Raw genomic sequence first — 22,303 nt, forward strand, 5'->3', positions numbered from 1 at the left:
TGATTTTATAGGAGTAATTTATTCTGTGTTGATTATTGTTAACCCCAGTGGACTTCTAAGTTCTCAAGAAATCACTACACAAACTGATATAGCTGTAAGTAAAATGATCTATAAAATTTCCCAATAAAACCTGATGTATTTTAAATCTGGACCTTAGGGCTTTCCTTCCTTTCCTTTTCTTTCTAAAGTCATTTCAGGTGTGAATGTTGTAGAAAGGCTCACATTAGTCAGTTATATAGAACTATTTCTGCAGGCTCAAAAACAGAGAAGATCTTTCAACTGCTAACTAACTGCTAATCCCTTCTGTGTTTTTTATACCTGAATAATAACCAGAATAATGTAAAAGCTCTTTGAAATACATATTCACACAGGAAAAAAAATAGAGATCGAAGGTTAAAGGTCATATCAGCATAATGTTCTTTATAAGCAATTTCAGAATGAAGTGAAAGTATTTTTTACAGTTCATTGAAAAGGTATATGAAATAAAATTTCCTCCACTTAATTTGAAGTATCAACCAGTGCTCTGCTGCATTATGAAATTCATACGTGCAAAGAAAGATGAAAGTTTGGATCCAAAACCACTGAGGTTCACTTTTTCAAGTGATTTAGGAGTCATTTCAATATGTATTTTCCATGGGATGTGAGCTCCTAAATCCTGTAAAGATATCTGCTGATCCAGCTGGGCTCTCTGAAGACAAAGGTCAGAATTACATCAGCTAAGAGAAAGTTAACTTATTTTACTGTTGACTGTATTTTAAAGTACAATGTAGTGGGGGCTGATTAACACTGGTTTCCACTTCCTCTCCCTGGAGCTCTCAAATTGCTTCAAGAAGTCCGCACAAATAGGTAAAATTCCTCTTCTCCATGTCTAATTTGTACTGTACATACTGTGCTTCATACCTCAGCCTATTCCAGAAAAAGCAACAGCTAATATTATTATTGCTTCAATGAGATTCAATGGTCCGTCCCATAAAATACAGATACTACCTATCACAGCTGTTCATAAACATCTCCTCTTGCGAAGTTATAAGGGGTGCTCTTCGGTAAGACTTTGGTTGGATCTTCCCTGCAGAGTCAATGTATGGGGCAAAAAGCACTTTTTTCAGTTATATATTATTCCTTACCACAGTTTTCTGAAGATTTTTTTTTTCCTGTTACAGTTGTAGCAAGTTGCATTTTCTGATTGTAGAAGATTTCCCTACTGTCCCATTCCATACTCTTTTTTCCCAGTCAAACAAAATTTAATAGCTACCACTTGGATTTCTCCCCCTGGTGTGGAGGGCTCTTGTAGAGGTGATGCCCAGGCTGCCCTCCTTGCTTACAGCAATGATCTTTATAAAAGAGTTTTGTTTGTTTGGTTTTTTTTTGTTTTGTTTTGTTTTGCTTTGGTTTGTTTCTTTGGTTGTTTGGTTGTTGTTTTTTGTTTGTTTGTTTCTGTCTTTTTCACCATGCCTTTGCCCAGTCCCTATCATAATGTGGCCATATGCCATTGGAAAGGTATCTTCTGTTCATACAGTTATAGATGTTTTGTCTATTACTAGTTAAACAACTAATTTCTTCAGAGAATCTTTACTTTGTTTTCGTTTTTGCTTTTTCCATATAGGATGTGCTAGTGTACTGTATCCTAAGAAAGAGTCATTAATTCAATACCAATATATATATCACAACTTAGAATATAATTTAATAACCTCTAATTTTTGCCTGAGATTATTTATAATTAATATTATTAATAGTAATATTATTTACTTATACCATATAAAATACACAATTAATATTATTAATAGTAGCATTATTTACTTATACTGTATATATCACACATTTTCTTTGAACTAGATAATGAAATTACTTGATAGGATGTATCTTTTATTCTACAAACATCTTATTGAAATTGGTGTGATCAAAATATTTGTGTACATAATTTCTTGGAGAATGAATGGAAAAGATTAACAGAATGTACTTCTTTAGATTATTAGATGCTCTCTATTGATCAAAAATAAAATCAATACAGATATAATAACAGAAAAGGAAATTAAAAGAGTACACAGCATCATATGTAATTGTAAGTATTTTTTCTGAATTCAGTTGTGCAGTTAATTTTCATGCTCCATCCTGTCTCTATTCCATAATCTCTATTCTATTTCTTTTGTCATGTAGAATTGGTTGCTGCATAACCTCCAACCCTATTTTCCGCATTTCATAAAGAATATTACATTTTTATAGCCATCAGTCACCAATAAATCTGCAAATGCTCCCTCACAGGCAGTCCAGTTACAGCTTTCTATGCCTTGTAGTGGCTGGAAAGACACTACCTTTTAAGTTTGAGTAGTTTTCCAGAGGTTTTGTTGTGATACTCCTGTATGTTGTTTCCTTCCAGTTATTCCAGTTGTATTCTTTCATTCACACACTAGGATACAATATGAAACAGAAAAAAAGGTATAATTGAAAGTCAGATTCTCAAGAGGTTTATACTGCAGCTCTTTCTATATATTTTTTTTCCTACATTTGTCACATTTCTGTTCATTGGCTTGCAAAAGCTCCTTCACATTCAGAAGACCTACACTAGGTGTCTGCCACCTATCTCTGGGCTGACCTGTACCTGTCTGCCCTACTCACAAAGCCTGTTGCCAATTATTAGAGAGGAGCTTTCAAATGTGCCTGTTTAAGATCTTTCTCTGTTTCCATCAACCTATCAATGTTAAGAAGAGTCTTGCCCTCATATTATCATGTTCATCCAATAGGAAACATGATGCATATTAGTGGATCTAAGCAGGTTCCCAAACAATTGTCAATTGAAGGATACCAGGACTGCAGATACAACACAGTAAGTGGTCTTAAATCCATTGTAATCACCTGCTTTACCAGCTAAGGTATTAGATAAGTGGAGGCTAACAAAATGTTGCATTTGGAGGAGAGCAAAATCACAGAATCATTCAGGCTGGAAAAGACCACCAAGATCATCCAGTCCAACCTTTAACCTAGTACTAAAGTCCACCACTAAACCATACTATGTTCTTCATCTACACATTTACTGAAGACCTCCAGGGATGGTGATTCAACCACTTCCTTGGGCACCTTATTCCAATGCCACACAACCCTTTCAGTAAAGAAATTTCTCCAAATATGCAACCTAAACCTCCCCTGGTGCAACTTGAGGCCATTTCCCCTGGTCTTATCGCTTGGTGCTTGGGAGAAGAGGCCGATCCCCACCTCGCTACGACCTCCTTTAAGGTAATTGTAAAGTACAATAAGATCTCCCCTGAGCCTTCTTTTCTCCAATCTAAACAACCCCAGCTCTCTCAGATGCTTCTCGAAAGACTTGTTCTCTAGGCCCTTCACCAGCTTTGTTGCTCTTCTTTGGACATGTTCCAGTATCTTGATGTCCTTCTGGTGGTGAAGGACCCAAAACTAAACACAATATTCAAAGTGCGGCCTACCCAGAGCTGAGAACAGAGGGACAATCACTTCCCTAGTCCTGCTGGCCATACTATTTCTGAAAGCAAATAAATAAATAAAAATAAATAAATAAATAAATAAATGAATAAATAATAAAACCATATTATATAGTATAAAACTGCTTTACTGGGGTCTGGCAGGAGTGAGGGATCAGGGCACCACCCAGGTGCTCTCACTTCTGCCTTTCTGCTTCTTGTGCACCACCAAGTAGTCATTGCAGGTAATGGTGAGCCTGGCCACTAGCAAGATCAATCTCTGGAAGCCAACTTTGCTGTTGTGGCACTAGTCCAGGTCCTTCATGATCTTGTCCAGCGCCAGAACTCCTTCTCTCTCAACACCCACAGGTCCTCCTTGCTCAGGTGGTTCTTGTCCCCTGCATAATTGCAGAAGGTGAAATCAGGGTCTCCATGGTGTGCTCCATCTGGGACAGCATGGCTGCTCGGGGAGGGGACGGCATGGAACAGGGCAGTGGCAGTATGGAGCAGGACAGTGGGGCAGTGCTTTGCCCAGCTGGTCTCCTCTTGCTCTTTCTCTTAGCTGTTCTGTACTGTTACTCATCATCCAGTATCTGCGTCTCTTGGCCTTTGGTGCTAGTGTTGTAGATTTTTGTGCAAATAATGAGGTGAAGGCTCTCTGCTGAGGTGTTCATGATGGGTTCTGAGGGTCTCTCTTCCTTCTGCTCAGCATTTTGTTCCCAAATGAATGTATAAAGGATGCAAAAGTTATGAGTCCAATGTAGAGTTTCCAGCTCCTCTTGCCTATGAAAGTGCTGGCAAAGTGACTATATACGTATGATGGGACAAAAGATTTCTGGGCAAAAGTTAACAGACTGCTTCAGGGAAGAATATTGTTACCTTTTTTTTTTCTTTTTCTTTTTTTTTTAAGCTTCTAATGATTAACCAAAGCAGAAATTCTGCTTTTTCCTTTCCACTTGTATAAACCAAAGGTGCTGAGACCACAGCAGAGAAATGGAAAGAGAAATCCATGGTCATGCATAAGTATCACCTGAACAAGAGACAGACAAAATGTTGCTGGTTTGTTGGTTTTTTTTTGTTTTTTTTTTTTTGTTTGTTTGTTTTGTTTTTTTTTTTGTTTGTTTGTTTGTTTGTTTTGTTTTTTTTTTTTTTTGTGTGTGTGTGTGTGTGTGGTGAAAAGCGTTTTCCCTGCATTGGAAAAGAGTGATTACTGTGAGAACTGCAGAGGTCTGTGGACTCAGTAAAGGTGTTATGCTGGGCCTGAAAAATGAAGAAGATTATTGTATATCCATTGCACAGTCCTTCACTGAAGAGTCCTGATCCCTTGTCTTCTTGTCCCAGCAGCACCTCCCTTTCCATAGACTGAGACTGCTGCCTTCCTGATCACAAGAGTGGTGAATTGATAAGGTCATCAGGTTAAAGCCCAAGGCTCAAGATGGTGCTTAACATACAGTCATTCTTTCTCTACTCTGCTCTCTTAATTACTATTTAAATATTCCCAGTAAAGTGGAATAGGTCGAACAGGAGCCATCAATGACCTGAATCCAGAATACTCTATAGCCTATTTATTGGAGTGTTCATCTGGGAAGTAGAACAGACAAGTCAAAATCTACCATTTCTCTCATTTAGAGCAGATTGCACTAAGGCTTCTCTCATCCCATCTGAATTGTCCTAGCAACAAAATTATTATTTAAAGGGGAACAATCTCTTTTTTCCTAGCAGCTTGACTAGCCCTCTGCTTTTAATACACCCATCCTTAAAACAGCATTTCACATTAAGTATTTTGACTTTTTTTTTTTTTTTTTTTAATCTACTGTTGGCAGGATAAAGGCTGTAGTACATAAAACAACTAGGAAATAACATAAATACAGAACATGACTATTTTACATTTGAATGAGTCTATATAGAACAGGGGTGCTTTTTTTTTCTTTTTTTTCTTTTTTTTCTTTTTTTTTCTGCTAGGGTAGTGGGAAGTCTAGCTATTGAATTGCAAAATCAAGTGCCCATCATTAACCATGTATGTACTCCCATGCCTACTATACCTTAAGGAGACATCAATGCACTAATACAAAGGGTATTTTATCTAAGCTGACAGAACTACAAGCTTACTCCAAACTTTGAAAGTTTCACAGTATTCTCCTCAATATTTTCACCAGTTTTCAAAGTTTATTTATACCTATGAAATCTTATGGGTCTTCAGATTGTATCCTAATTGACAACTCTGAAACCACAGTGATAGTAAGAATGTCTGAATTTTAGCTGTTTGGAATTTAGCAAATTAATCTGTTGATGTTGATAATCTGTTGATGATGATCTGTTGATAAAATCTTATATGTGGATAAAGGTGACATTTGTGACCTGATTGGGTAGTTCTATGTGCATGAGAAATTGTGATGTGGAGTCAGAGGTGTATATCCCTAGAGTAATCTTTTTATTGAAATTTATATACAACTTTTTAAAGTTCCTAACATCATTGAAAATCAATAGCAATCACAACCCAAAGTGCTCATGAATCTCCTGATCCACTGCAACATTCACCTAAGTATACTAAACTGACTTGGATTCTGGTTGGCTGTAATGCAGACAGTGAAATCTGTTTTGGGAGAGAAAATATGTATTAAATGGGTGGAAAGGATATCTGGAATCTTACCTTAACCTGTTGCTGAATGACCACTCTCAAGTGATAGGCTCCATCAGGTGATTTCAAAACAGCCAAGGCAGCAAATACACCCATCTTTCTCTTCCCCTTAATGGGTAGCTGAAGTCCCTCTGACACTCTCCCTCTGGGGAGGAGCTCTGCTCAACTTTGTTACTTTTCAGAGAAAGAGGAGAATTCTTGCTAGTTGGATTGGTGAAGAACATTGGCCATATGTAGGTCCCTGCGTCCTCTAGTGGTCTAAATGTGTAAATAACATCACTGCAGGCTTAGGAAAGAGGTTAACATTAGTAAGAGATGGACAACAAAGCACACAATGTCTGGGCACTGCAAAACAAAGACAAGGCAGAGAAAAGCATCAGGATTGTACCCATGGGCACTGCAATAACAGAGTAGATTGTTTATAGTGGGGAGGCCAATCATCTTGGTGTTATTGCGTTTCCTTTTTGGAGTTAAGAAATTACAGCAGTGTCAATTTCACACCTCATGCGAATATGTAGCACCAAACAATGTCCCTCCTAGGAGTCCTGAAATAACCTCCTCCAGCCAATTTTGTGTACATTAGTAAATAGACGCAAAGGAGTATCATAATACATGAAACTCTGTTTCCTGTTTTCAGTGGTTTAGGCCTGCCCTCTAAGCAGTTCAGAAGTTACTGTCTTGTAGATGATGCCTCCCAGTCCAGTGAGGGTGTCTCTGATACCCTAAAGCACCTATAACACTGGAGACCTTTCTTAAATCCCTGACTCATACAGCAAGAATCTGCGTTGGGAACATCTAGCAGTACAATAATATGGTTTTCGCTTGACTTGCAGGCAAATTTGGGTGATTAGTGTTTCACTCTCACTTCAATGACCATAACTGATTTTCTTGTATAGCATACTGTGTTTTCAAGGGGAAATATGACTCAGCTACACAGACAGCCAAAAATGTGCAAGAGATAACCTTCCATCATACTTCAGCTTTGTCTCTGCAGCATTGCTTAGATTGAAAATTTGTAAGAAACATTTTTCTTCACCAGGGAAACCATACAGGACCCTTAATTTGAAAAGTTAGGTACTAAATAAGAAGGAACTATTTTTACTTTGCAACAGTCCTAGGAATATGATCCTTTCAATGGTAAATATCTGTATGTATATGTCTATATTTACACAGAGAGTTTTAATTGCTTTTATTATAACTTGCAAATATCTGTCATTGTATGTCATTTGACATATGCTGTACTAATCAGATTTGTCAAGATGAGACAGTACCTTTCTATTCCCTCTCATACATTATAAACCCTGACTGATATCCCCAAGGGAAAAAAGGCATGATGTGTCATTTATGACCTGCTGTATGCACAAATTACTTAGATTTTGTATGCAGTAGAATAACAAAAGGCTATTGATTTGGAATTAGACTTTAGTAAGCTGATCTTTATTTCTAGTTGTCACTTGGCATATTTTCTCTCCTGCTGTGAAATGTTTGATCCAAAATTTGTCTTTGGAGAAATGGAAGCAGTGATCATTTTAAGCTATATTTAAAAAAAAAAATGTACAAATTGCATCCTAGTAGATAGACATTATTTACAAGCAGAATAAACATTCTATAAATAAGATTAAATTTAGAGAATCTTGTTTTGCTTATACGGCATTGCTGTTTAGCAGAGCAGCTTTCCAAGGCTTGAAGCAAGGCACTGATTAGTGTCAGGATGCTTGAGCAGAAGCAGGCTTAAAAGATAGAGATAAGGGAAATAAACAAAAATGCAATGTACTACATAATAGACAAAATATTTTTGAAGGGGATAAGTATACGTGCATATGTATATAAGAATAAATGTGTCCTTTATTTCTTCAAGAATATCAATATAATGATTCTGAAATAGAGGCTACGTACATCTTGTGATGGCAACCATCTGAAAGTCTTCAGCTTTATACCTTAGCTCTAGTGGTAGTTTCTAAATGATTATTTGCCATTTTCTATGTGAAAGGCTAAGTTTATTTATCTTTCTATAGTGCAGCTCTGTCACTTTCCTTACCTTCATCATCCCAGAAAATTATCAGCTTTACAGGTTGTATCAATTGTGACCAAAGATACGTGATGTCAAGGTAAGAAGCAAAGTTATGAGAAAACCAGGCGTCACCTGATTCCTTGAAAGTTTAGATCTTTGTGTGTGCAAGTGTCCCTGAAATCACTGATACTCATTAATGAGAGTTAGTAACAAATTAACTCAACTAGACCAGGAATATATGTAGCATACCTTTGAATATTTTAACAGTAGGTTACAAGCAGATTTGTAAACTAAGCTGGTGGAGATTTCATGGTCTTTGACTTTTGTTAACTGTGGAGTTATGTATATTTTTTTACTATTGTTGTTGCATATGCTGGAAAAGAAGTACCAACCAAGATTTTTTAGCGTACCATTTTCTTTTATGAGGAGGTGTGATATGAAAACATTTCAAATGTTGGCAGGTTCCAGTAACCATAATTATGGTTTGTGTGCAGAAATTACTTTTCTTAATACCTCAAGAAGAAGTAGATTAAGTCACTGCTGTTAACTGTCCTTTAAACAGTTAAAGTGTATCAACAGTTTACTTAGCTAATGTTAGTACTCACCCTCCTACCACCTTTCTAGGTCCAAACCTATGTTTTCTGGAATTAAGTCTTCTTTGGCTTTGTAACTGTTGCTTCTATGGAGAATATTTAATTAAGTGAAAAATGTTATGTAGAAAGATATTTAAAATCAGCTATAAGCCTCTTTACAAAGCATAATGATACTGTACATACAAATCATTTGTGTTTCTGTTGGATGAAATGGGGTATAAACATTCTCATTGCCATCAATATATGTCCTTGACAGCAGAATTCCAGCCAAACCTTGGGTTGCATAAATACATTAACTCCATTACAGTCCATGAAAGTACACTTAATCACATCACCTAAGAATCTGGCCTACAGCCCATAACAAGACAATCCTTTGGAGAGTAATGATATTTTATACTTTCATCAATCATTCTCCTAGGTCTGTTGTTATTTGTGGCAGACTAAAAAATGTCTCATAATAATCAGAAAGGCCAGTCAAGGCTGTTCCACAGAATTTGCTCCCAAATTAACTTTACTAATTGTGGCCCTGCTTTAGGAAAATTTCCTTTCAGAAAGCACAAGAGCCTCTCTTTAATAATGCAATATTTACATTTATTTTAAATGTTCTGAGTACAGATGGATTTCAATATATCAGTCATATTCTTGATTTTTGGGCTCCAAATTTTACATTTTATTTCCTCTGATTTCACTGTTTGCCTAGGACGTATGTCTACGACCACGACAATAATAGATGGTAAGAACGGATCTGTTCCCTCATCATCCATGAAAGCGGGCAAGAAATCAGTTACGGAAGACCTAGTGACAACATTCAGCTCACCAGCAGCATGGCTTCTTGTTGTCGCTCTGATTGTTACCTGGTCAGCAGTAGCTATTGTAATGTTTGACTTGGTGGATTACAAAGCCTTTGCAGGTAAAACTCAGCATATTCTGTTTGACATCTTGTATATTAAAATTTAAAAATTTATTAAGGAGTGTGTATTATGTAAATATGCATGTCTCTCGCCTTCTTGGAGTCAGCACAGTGTCTCTGCCGAGTTTACCAAGAGAGGAGATATTGTGAGAAATGTCGGAACATATTAGTTTATACTTCATACATCTTTATAATTTAAATCTCTCCATTTTGCAGCCCATCCTTATCCTGGAAAATGCATATGTCAACAGCAATATGATATGTACGTGAGCATGCATGGTCAGATTTCTGTTTTGCAATTTCTATATAAAATTATTTCAAAACTAATAAAATGAATTATTAATTTATATTTTCTGAAATATATTTTAAAATCTCTCATAGTTTCCGTGAGTATCCTGATACCTGCTTACACCATTCAATCACAAACAATATGCAAAAGATCATTTATAAACATGTTAACCCTAAATTTGTCTTCAAAAAACAAAAGTACAAAGGACCAGATCCTTAACATTAGCTAAGTCACATCCATATCTTCAGTAAGGTAATAATTCAGTCCAGTTTAAACTGATCAAAATCAATATACAAGCTCAAGTTTTGGTGTATATATTGTTTTTTGAGGGCAAGGCATACATGTGTGGTACAAGGACTGTGATTCCAGTTGAGAATGGGGAAGAAAAGAATGGTGAATAAAAGTGATCTCATCACTAGTTGATTTTTATTCCTTGTAGCTGGCAATAATATGTAATAGAGAAAAAACTACCTGTGTGTTTTAAAGGGGGCATAGTATTCAGCAAGCCACTTTGGAAGCAAAAATTTAGTGAGGTAAGAGTGCTGAACCGACTGGGAAAGGTGTAAGCAAAACAGGAAATAAATGATTAGGGTCCTTTTCTTTCTTAAAGAACAGACTTAAAGTTATCCCATCTGTCACTATAATTAACTAGGAATTGAAATTTATACTTCAGACTTTTAATTCAAAACAAATTAAATTGATGTTTCAAAGTTGATTTCCTGGAATTTACTGATAAATCCATAGATTTTTGTCCTGCTATATATCAATACTGACCTCAAGATTTACTGAAAAAGCTTTTGAGGCAGAAAGCTTGAAAGAAGCCTACCAATCTTGGATCAATAGATGACACAGAAGCTTGAAAAATAGACAAAGTATATGGAAAACCTCTTTTCATTTATTTATTTTATACTTCTCATCTGCCTTTGTTTTCAGAAGGAAGTCATTTGAATCCCAGCAAAACAGAAAATTCCTCTTGAGCCATCCTTCCAAAACAGGCATCAGATTTTAATATGGGCACCATATATAATGCAACAAAGTAGATGTAAACAAAGAGAGAGAAGCCACCATATTCTGTTCACAATTTTCCATATTAACTATCAATCAATCAATCATATTCTCAATATGGTTTTTTCAGTAAGCAGTCAGGAACCAGGGTATAATTCAGACAAAACTCCTAAACTAAGTAATTCGTAGATTGTCTGTCAGCTCATGCATGCTCCGTATACTACTCAGGGTAATATTAAGCAATGAGAATCTGTATTCTTATTGAAAACTGAAGGAAACTTTCTAAGCAGATGGAAATCTGATGGTCATGTTGTAATGGTTAAATGACCTTAAATCCCAAAGGTATTGATGGAAACTGACATTTTCAGATCAGGCTATAGAAATAAAATAATGTAGAGTTTAATCTGCAGAGTTCATATTTTGTGGAGATAACTGAAAGATGATACTTCAGTATTTTCATGGGCTCATTTCTTTTTCTTCCCAAAGATATTTCTGTTCCTAAGTGATTAATTAAGCCAGCATTTAAATCAGCTCTTAGTGGTAAAATGTTAAGAGAAGAAACTACTGTGATACTTCCAACCTAGAATTATTACACTGCTTTCAGTATTTCCAGCAATATAACAGTGGCTACATAACTCTTATCATGGCCCCTGGGTTTCAGTTCCTGACTTCCTGCTCAGTCCAGTTTTTCCGGGTGAAACCTGCTGATTCATAAAAAACCCTATGGAAATAGCTGAACATTTCACATAGGAGCTCCTGGCTGGGATTATTGATATTAAAATGATTTTCACCCACCGAAAGTTTGGTCTTGCCTCCAGTGAAGCTATGCTGTACAGAGGAGAATTTGGAGCATATTTTAAAGTGACTTCTTAAATCTAAAACCTAGTGGTAGTTTTTCTTGGGTTTGACAGTGTTTACAGTGTTTTACAGTTTTTAACTGTAAATGCAAAATTCCAAATAAATTGTATTCAACTGTATAATTTTTAATCTATAAAACAGGTATATTCAGTGTATTTTTTTCCTGAAATAACACTTGCCTTTCTTAAGTCAGTGCATCCAATTTCTTTCCTATTTCTTTACTTGAAGTTCCATGAAGTTCAACTTTAGAAATTATGCATAGCATATGAATTAAGAAAGCTAAGAGATGAGAACTTGGTTAGTCTAAAGAAGAAACTGAGAAGTGTCCTAAGAACAGCCTGAAGATTTTCAAAAGGTAGTTGCAAAGACAGCAGGTGACAAAAAGTTACGAAGGTTATTTTCTTGTAGCATCAGGTGATATATCAAGGGCCAATGGCCTGAAGTTGCTGCCTGGGAGTTTCATGTTGAACGCTGGGGAAAAAAAATGTCTGGGAGGGCGGTGCAACACTGAAACAGATTGCCCAGAGAGACTGCACATTCTCCATACCTGGAAGTCTTCAAAACTTGAATATATGGCCATATATATATGGGCAGTCATATATATGGCTGGATCCAGAGCTGGCAACAGTCCCTTGCTGAGAGTGACTGCACCAGAGGAGCTTCAGAGGTGCCTCTGATCAACGTCTATGTCACTGCAAGTTTTGCACGTTTTTGTGAAAACCTCTGTTAGAATTGAGAAAGATATTTAGAAGGCACCTAGCCAGAGATTTGTGGACACACATAGATGGAGCAGATTCTTCTATCCTCACATATGGGAATGAATCTGTCGAGCTTTGTAGTCAAGATTTCACTCACTCATTCGTATAATTTATCCTGTGGATTTTAGCATATATGTTTCACAGTAATTTGTAGTGGGATGACTTAAAAGCATACTGTGCACATCTGCAGAGCCAGCCTTTTGCCAGGTTTGGAAGAAGCAAGGACCTAAGCTAGGAGAGCTGTGGGAGAGCTGGGTAAATTGTCACACACCTACACACTGGGGCTGACTCTGACCTACTGACTCCCACCGGAGATTGTCGTTATGTTTCTGTTCCAGAAATGCCATCTCTCTAGTAAAGTCACTAGTAATGACTATACTGCACAAGATCTGACTGTAGCAGAAAACAGTAGTGGCTAAACATAGTAAAACAGGCTAGAAACCATGTGGCTGAGGCATATACATAGAATTGTTCCTCCTGATTCTCCTACAGAGCTGCTAGCCTCTGGCAGATAAAGGATCTGTAACCCACTAAATTATGATTTTACCCAGATTTACCCTGAGATTACATGTTGTTATTCGTGGAGCTAAGTAAAATCACACAAAATTGACCTCAGCAGAGAAGGATGTATTTTAAATTTTAACTCAAGCATTGTTTTCTTATTTGAATAATTAACATTTTTGCTCTCATTATCTCAATGGACAATAGTTCCAAAATACATATAGTATTAGCATATGTATTGTAGCTGTTATGTGTCCTTTTAATTTATCAGCATAAGCTTCATATTGACTCTATGATTAGAGAGTGCCAATACACAGATTTTGCTTTGGTTTCATATTCTTTTAAAAGCAAACTATTGAGTTTGGGAATTTTGACAATTTAAACAAAATTTGTTTTGTCCCCTATGTAACAAAATGAAAATTACTTGCTTGCTTTCATTCTAAATTAGATGTGGTAAATCACTTTTTGGGAGGCCCTCTCTATTCACTGTCTGAAAAGGAGTCTTTAAAAGTGAGGAAGAGTAACACATCTTCTAGATAGCTGAACTTATGTGACATGAAGCTCCACTTACAGAAAGATCATAAGATATATTTTGCGTAATTTTATACATTGAGAACCTAATTGTCATAAATTCTATAATATTCTGTAGCATTCAGGAGGTACAGGATATGATACAAAATATTGCAGGAGGATCTTGCATTATGGAATGTACATGCAAAACTGTACATCATTGGTAGCTATGGGTAAGAAAGTTTGTTCAGATGTTAGAACGTCTGAGAATTTGCAAATCAAGTTTGGCAGTGAAATTTGAGGGAAGCATGAGCCAAGAATTATATCAGTGTTGAAAGATTTGCCTCTATTCTATCTGCCCAGAAGAGGGAAAATAAATTTTCAGTGTTTCACTTTGGTGTGTTGTATTCATTCCTTTGAGGAGAAAATTAAAGTTTGTATTCCTATCATGTTACAACTATAAACATAGCTGAAATATTTCTAATACAGTATGAAGGTGACTTGTATTACAAAAACCTGAGATAAGACACTATGAATCTTATACAGTATATGATGTGTGTGAATATGCAATAAGTAGCATACAACATTGGAAGATCTTTTATACTATCTCAGTATTTCCATAAAAGCAAAAAGATTAATTCTGGTTTGATATGTGCTTTGCAACAATTTGTTATTACTGCCATCCTGAGTGCTAAAAAAAATGCACTTGGTTAATTGGCTTCATAATTCATGAATGTATTTCACGCATTTCTTATACACATAACTGGATTATATATTTTAATTTGTACACATAACTAAATAATTTAAGATTATTTTAGTCCTAAAAATTGATTGCCCAGGAATCCACATTTGCTAATGGGCTAATAAAGTGTTCAGAATTCCCTACCATCTCTGTGACCAATTACAGCTAATTAACACCACACTAATTTCAGCTTCAGAGTGTTCAATATTCAGGGTAAATTGGTAGTGAGTTTACCAGTCACCTAAAAGCCAGAGTAAATCAAACCAAATGAAATCTCACCAAATCTATGAAAGTCCAAACTATCCAGAAAATTATCTAAGTGAAAACACAGAACACATATAAAATGTAGCCAGCTTGCCCTCTTCTTGTGGCTATTTTCATAAAAGAAAAAAGATCAGGCTCTTTGTGGTGGATAATTCATTGTGCTCAACCATAGAGAGGCTTTTTAGAGACCCACAGCACAGGCAGATCTTTGTGGAGGTAAAGCATGCCAATGATGGGAATGGAGGCATGGAGCTCCCAGCTCCACAGTAAGGTGCAGGAATTCTAGTAAGATGTTCTTATTAATGTTCTTATTGTTCTCCCTTCCCTTCCCTTCCCTTCCCTTCCCTTCCCTTCCCTTCCCTTCCCTTCCCTTCCCTTCCCTTCCCTTCCCTTCCCTTCCCTTCCCTTCCCTTCCCTTCCCTTCCCTTCCCTTCCCTTCCCTTCCCTTCCCTTCCCTTCCCTTCCCTTCCCTTCCCTTCCCTTCCCTTCCCTTCCCTTCCCTTCCCTTCCCTTCCCTTCCCTTCCCTTCCCTTCCCTTCCCTTCCCTTCCCTTCCCTTCCCTTCCCTTCCCTTCCCTTCCCTTCCCTTCCCTTCCCTTCCCTTCCCTTCCCTTCCCTTCCCTTCCCTTCCCTTCCCTTCCCTTCCCTTCCCTCTCTTTTTAAATTAATAGCAAAATATCTGAACAAATTGTTATGAGCTTTCCTGCATCAGCATCTGACTAACACAGTCTGAAGTCATCATTTCCCTGTCTCAGCTTATGGCTCCTTCTGTTACTGACCCACAGAAAGCTTTTGGATGGCCTTGGGTAGCCAGAATGATACACCTACTTATGTGGTTTTTTTTTTTTTCCAGTAGAGGAAAACAAATGAACAAAAAATTAAGAACCTGCTTTTCACATTAACATCTGTATTTTGGATAAAAAAAAAAGACTGAAGAAAATATTGAACAAGACTGTAAGCAACCTGTACTGTGTAATTGGCACACAAACATTTATTTTCCCAGTCTCCTGCATGATAAAAATGTAAGCTGCAAATCCTGTTTAAGCCACATTAAATTCAGTAAATTACAGATATCCTACTATTATTTTTTTATATTATATTATTGAGATAAATGTTACCAGGACTACATACATCCATTTTTCTTCTGTAATTTTATCCCGCTGTAGTCATCCTGTTGGACTTATGTTCACTGGTAACTTCCAAAAACTGGTGGGAAAAAAAAAAGAGAGGGGGGGGAGAGAGAGAGAGAGAGAGAGGAAAGAAGAGAGTACTTATATTTACTCCTGTATTTTATATCAACATATCCAGCAATTTTGAAACTGATAATACCTTTACACTTACTTAATATAAAACATTTAAACCAGCAGCAAATTAACACAATAAATCATTTTGTCTCTTGGTGTAAGAGGTGTTTCACAGTCTTACCAAATTAAAATAATTGGTAAAAACACTTCTATATTTGCAAAACCCCGTACAAGTCTCACAAAGAATATAGGAGTGGGGTGTTAAAGGAAAAAATAAAGTTGCTGGTCTCTGCTGTGCTCACCTTGGAACTGACCAAAATAATGATATAGTCTTTTGAAATACAATTTTTACTGTATTTACAGGTCTCAGTCCAGAGCATGAGTAAACATCTTATGCATTGAAAAGTTCTTAATGACATTCTTAATTGAATTATAAGGGATTTCTGCAAATGTACCTACCTAAAACAGACAAAACATTTTTAACTGTCTTCTAAAACTGTAACACTTAAAGGGCTTTAAACTGAATCCCAGAAGAAGGGCTGCCCAGATGACAACCTATTTCTCATTTATGACCTTGCAGAAAATCTTACAGCTGAGTTAAAAATTATCATTATTATTGTTATTGTTATTATTACAATATTATTATAATATTATAATACTATTAATATAATAATAATAATAATAAAAGCTATAAAATGAATTTTTACTGGAAAGATTGACATCCTATGGAATTCTACAGTTCTACAAGTACTACATTCATCCCAAACAGTCTAGCCTATGCAAGTTGAAAATACTTAACTTCAGAAACTTACTTGATGAATAGGGAAGGATCTAAGAACAGAAATAAGGCTTGCATGCTTACAAGCGTTCCATGGAATACAAAATACAAACCAAATTTCTAGTCTGGAGTCTTACTGGTGAAATTTCTAATTTTAAACAAACAAACAAAAGAGTAATTCTTTCATTGACAATTGTGGTAATGTAACTTTTTGGTCATTTGCTGTTGAAGAAATACATATCCTCAACTAGAACAAATTATATGTACTATATACTCATTTCAGCAATAGAATATGTAACTTTTGAAAATACCTGTGCCTTTTTTAACTATTTTTATATTGCTCTGATTCATACAGTATTATCTCACATCTGTAGAGTATTGTTTATCTTTCTAATGAACTCCAGTTTCTGCTTCATAACAGCAGATCCTCATAGATAAAATTACTCCATGACCCTTCATAACTGATACCTTTAGTTGGGTGACGGCTGAGAATGTTCATGATTGCTAATGGTGTTTCTTCCTTTTTTTATTGGCCTTCCTTGGGTTCATCCTGTTGTCAACCGCTATAGCCACCTATTCACAACATTGCGATGATCCCTGTTTACCACCTGGTAAAGACACTCTGCCTGCAGTGTTCTGAATACGTGTGTGCATGTGCGCTCTGCTTGCCAGAGCTAATAATGCATGGGCATGAGCAGAGTGCTAGGATATGGTAGCACTGCTTCTCTGCTAACCCCCAGATCTGCAATCTTCATTTCAATAGCAACCTCTTTACTTTCACATCCTGGTTGAGACAGGTCTGTCAGCTAGGAGAGGCCTGCCATCAGTAGATTCCCTATATTCCCAGGAATTAGTGATAAACAGATATATTAATTTCATTCCGATAAATGTCTTTTTAAATACCATCGGACAATTATTTAACAGCACTGCCTTTTAAATCTGAAGTTAAGATCTGTATTCTCAGTTAGGGAATTGAAACCTTAGAATGAGCCAGAAATAATTCTTTAAATTATTTTAGATGAAATGTCTGGCTGTTTCAAGAACCACCACCTCATTAGGGTTTGATCCATCAAATCAGAAGCCTTTCAGCTGATATCAAACCACGTCACATAAATTACATAAAAAACTTATGCTAAAACGATGTCCCTGTACATATATGCCTGTATGTCTATACCAAAAGTACCTGTAATGTCTTGATACTTTATGAAACATTATGAATTGCTTCCTAAATTTTGGAAATTCTACTTATAGTCTATATATTTTTGCATTCATATTCTATATAAGTATATTCTACTTATAACTTCTTTGCTCACATTTGAGGTAAAATTCATTTGTCCAGTTTCAGGTGAAGTTTTCTCTGTGGACCTGACCTCAATGTAATTCGCTAGGACTGATGTTAGAAAGAGCCAGAGAAAAAAAAATATACTACAGAATGTAGTCTTCATATTTACACTTTAAGTACCTATAAAATAGAATTTGCTGGGAAATACTGAGGTTGAGTTTTCTTTGGAATTGTTTTTATACTGGTGCAATTCAATGATACCCACCAGCCTCTATCATGCTGCAAGCATGACAAAAGAGATAGTCTATGAAATAGGACATAGGGACACCTATGCTGAATAAATTGGAATATTAATAATGAAAGAGTTTCTGTTTGTATGTAGTTTTATATGTTAGATACCTCTCTTCAGATGACCACAGAGTAGACGGCTAATAATAACAATCAAAAACCTTAAAAATTTATAAACTTTCAATTTTAAATAAAGTTCTCTCTGTTGTAGTACAATGGGATATGTTTTATTATGAAGAATTAGTGTTAGGCTTTTGCATTTTATCAAAAATGACGGAAATTCTCTATCTTCATCAGCTGTACCTTGTCAGTATCAATAAATTAAATTATATCTCATAGATCAATCCTTACACCAGATAATTACCATCATTTGTAATTTAATTGCAGTCAATTCATTGGAGTCAAAATATGTAATTGATGGAAATCCAACAGTTATTAAGTCAGTCACTGAAATTAATTAAAAAAGAAAAAAAAACTTTAAAATAGATTGAACTCTGACTATACATTTAACTATTTGACAAGCAAAAAAGATTGATGGGAGACCACATTCCTGGCAGAATTATTAAGACTGAAATGACAACTGAAGTGATTTGCACAGATAAATCAATTAGCCACTTTTTTTTTTTTGCACACTTCATAAGAATAAATGACACAGACCATGAAACATAACCAGATTTGCTTGAGGTGTTACAACAAATCATAATGTGATTAATCAATTCCTGTTTTGAAAAGCCACAGTTACAGGGCTTATTATCAGTCTCAATTTAACAAATAAGTAAATAAATAAACAAATAAAGTTTTCCTTAAATAGAAAAAAAAAAAATTTACTCAAGTTGAAATTACTTTGTCACTTTATGAAAATCATTTCCTGTCCAAAAAATGTACCTAATGTTGACGGAAGGACTTTGGAAGTCTGTTGTTGATTGATTTCAAAGAATTGAGGTGAGATATCTCTCAACTTTAAAGGTACAAAAATCTATTTCCAAATAAACTGGAGTAGAAATTGTGAGTCAAAAATTCAGAATGGGAGAAATTAGATGGCTGGAATTCTTGTACTCATATTTTGAAACAAATTAGTGTTTTTGTACCAGTAACGCTGCAGAACTACAAAGGATTATAGCAATTTTGATGGAACAAGCATGAAAGCCAGTTTGAAAATACATGGGGAGTTTTCAGAAGTATTTAATACTTACAGCAGATCCAAAAGGATTTTTAAGTTATTTTAACCATATCTATGTATGCTTAGTAAAGAAAATCCAAACAATATTCCAATTTTTCTTGCAGATATATAAAACAGTTGACAACATTCTGGAAATTTCATTTGTGTTTTCCTATGATAAAAGGTAATATATAAAATCCTTCCATTTGACTGTGATTCATACTCCATTATCTGTAATTCTTCCAAGTTTAAGAACTCATCAGAAAGTTCTGGCAATTTTAAATTCTGAAGGTCCCACTGGGAAAGAAAAAATATATATATATTATTATTCTAATTGAAGTAAAAATCCCAGCACAAGTACAGCTGAACATTCACCGAACTGAAAAACATCCTTTATATTGCATCACGTAATAAAAGGCATAACAAAATAAAATGTTATAGCAAATCATTGTTGGTGGTACCCATTTTTGGAATTTTGCTTTTTTGGAATGCAAGTAATTTATTGAGATAAATACTTATATTGACCTGGAATTAATTATGAATATAAAATTACAGATATCAGTGTACAGTGAAAAGAAGGATTTAAATGTGAAACAAGAAACACTGAGAGGATCCATGTCATATACTTTACTATCTAAAAATATGGTCTCGTGTCCATGGTAATTTTTCAGTCTTCCTTTTTAGTCAATGGATACAGATGGATAACTTTGGAAATTAATTCATATCACCCTAAAAAAGGCTTTCTGCATTGGCTTTTGAGGGAGTCTAGAAATCACCAGGGATTCAACACCTGGCTTTCAATACGATGATCTGAATTTAAGCTGTGATTAAATGAAACAACATACTGCCAACAAAAGGCATTCAGTATTAATTACGTTTCATCCCCTAGCATAATCCGTTGAGTAGCCATTTGCTTCCCTTCCTCTCCTTCCTCCATTCACAATCAATATTTAGTATTTTTCTACTACATTACCAAAGAATCCCTGCTTACCAGTTCAGCAAAAGGTAGAACTTCACATCCTGTGAGGTACTGAGAAGTACTTCAGGACTGAGAACCACTGTGTCTTCACATGGCCTCTTTACACTTTGTATTCAGGATCCTGCACCTGCTGTTGCCAGCACTCCTGGCACAACAGATATGACACAAAATACACAATACATGACATATTTATTATAGACTATAATTACAGACTATAGCTATAATTACAAATTATATATTATGCATTATATATTATATAATGTATGCTAGCAAAAAAGTGCATTTTCAGTTTAGTTTATAAATAATCTGTATTCTAAGGTCTGACAAGAAATGAAAAGCCCGACAGAGATATGAAAAGACAGTTAATCCAATTTGAATATGCTGAATACAAAACTAGTTTAATAAAAAAATCATCACATTATACCCTTACTGGACATCTGCAAATAATAAATAATAAATAAATAAATAAATAAATATTACATAAAAATATCAAGCTCAAACTTTGTAATGAAAATTTGTATTCTACCAGTTACATTAACAAGAATATGAAAATCCTCTGAAAATGGAAAAATGCATCTTTCTTTGCACGTTTGTAAGACAAGTGGCATTTTTCTCTCTGCTTGTTTCCCCCTGAATTGCTTTATTTCCTTTTTTTAGTGTGTGTTTTGTCTAGGTAAAAAACATTGTGCTATTGTCAAACTTGCAGGGAGAGCTAGAAACATGGATTTGATCAGTAATTCTTTCCACTTCAGGATTATCTGGTGTAGTGCTATTAAGCACTTTAGGATGAATTATTACCGTTAGCATTGGGGTTTTTTTATTTATTTTTATTTTTATTTAAAAAAAAAATATTTAACAAAAGTTAAAAAGAAATCTGTGCACAAGTTGACATCTTTCCAGGTCTGTGTCACTTGAAGCACACTGCAAATGGATCTCATGGTATCTGTTTGTATACAAAATTTAATTTTGCAAATACCACTGAAGTGTCATCTACACAGCCCCAAGCCGATTTTTTTGAACTTTCTATTTTAAACAGGATTTGCAACTTGGACCTGTTAGTGTAGGTGTTCCTGGAGAATATTGCCTTTGGACATTTACAATTTCTAATCCCTTTTCACAGTTTTCTATGAAGATGTTATGAATTAAAGACTGGAATATGATGCTGAGGGCTCTGGTTCATCAGCAAAGATGGCTTGCCTTGGGGTGGTTACAGTAATTTCCTCTGCTCTTGATCTCGCTCTTCCCCAAGCAGTTTCCATGCCTGCCTGGAGGGACAATTCTCCTACCTGTGAAGCAGTTTGTGAACTGCTAATTTATAGCCCCAAATATTAAAATACACTGACATTTTTGTTTATTTTACAGCTGTAGTCCCTGCAGCTGTAAAAGCCCATGGCTGTAAAAGCAACTGAGCCATCCCTAAGCAGCCAATGGCCACAGGGTGGGTAGATAATGAGTAGGAACTAGGGCAGCTGTCCAAAGTTAAACCTTCCCTACTTGTGAATCAAAACCTCAGTTTTATCCTAAGCCCCACTGGCCATGCAAATTCTGTGATTTTGCATACACTTCTTAGCATCTCTAGATTAGAGTAAGTGCAAATTACATCAGGTGTTGGGTTGTAGATTTACTTTTATTGCCTGATATAGGTATTAGTTCTCCTGGTAAACAATGGATAAGGTCATTTGTGGCAAAACAACTAAAAAAAATAAAATCTCTGGATCTCAGTGTGTGAGGCCAATGCAAATAAATGTCTTCTGATAAGCAAAGTCAATACTCTTTGGTACGCTACTCAAAAACTTTCAGATTTTTTTAGCCTGTTACAAACACAGTAGCACACAACAGTACATTAAATGAAGAGTTCACAAATATTTCCTTACAATGTTGTCATTCCATCATTGTGCATGATTAACTTATTTGATGTGCCTGATTGTTCAGTAACATATATACATATATATATATATATATAATATAATTTTCAGGAGGAAAAAAATATATTAACCTAACTATTCAATCTACTTTGTTAACAAACAGATCCAAAATAAAATTCAGTCTGGTCTTTTATGTTTCAAA

The 22,303-nt window shown here is 35.5% G+C and overlaps 1 protein-coding gene across 3 annotated transcripts in view; it reads left to right on the top strand.

Moving 5' to 3' along the window:
• The window catches only part of TRDN (triadin), a 243,231-nt gene that overhangs the window by 29,199 nt on the left and 191,729 nt on the right, over positions 1–22,303 (top strand). For 2 of the 3 annotated variants that reach the window (XM_080588349.1, XM_080588348.1), the window contains exon 2: positions 9,371–9,580. In XM_080588349.1, coding sequence (XP_080444475.1) covers positions 9,376–9,580 — 205 coding nt within the window. In that variant the 5' untranslated portion in view covers positions 9,371–9,375. Of the gene's footprint in view, positions 1–9,370; positions 9,581–17,097; positions 17,140–22,303 lie in introns of all 3 variants that reach the window. The other variant, XM_080588347.1, reaches the window with a different exon arrangement.

This window comes from Anser brachyrhynchus, assembly GCF_964034855.1.
Source record: "Anser brachyrhynchus genome assembly, chromosome: 3".
Lineage (NCBI taxonomy): Eukaryota > Metazoa > Chordata > Aves > Anseriformes > Anatidae > Anser > Anser brachyrhynchus.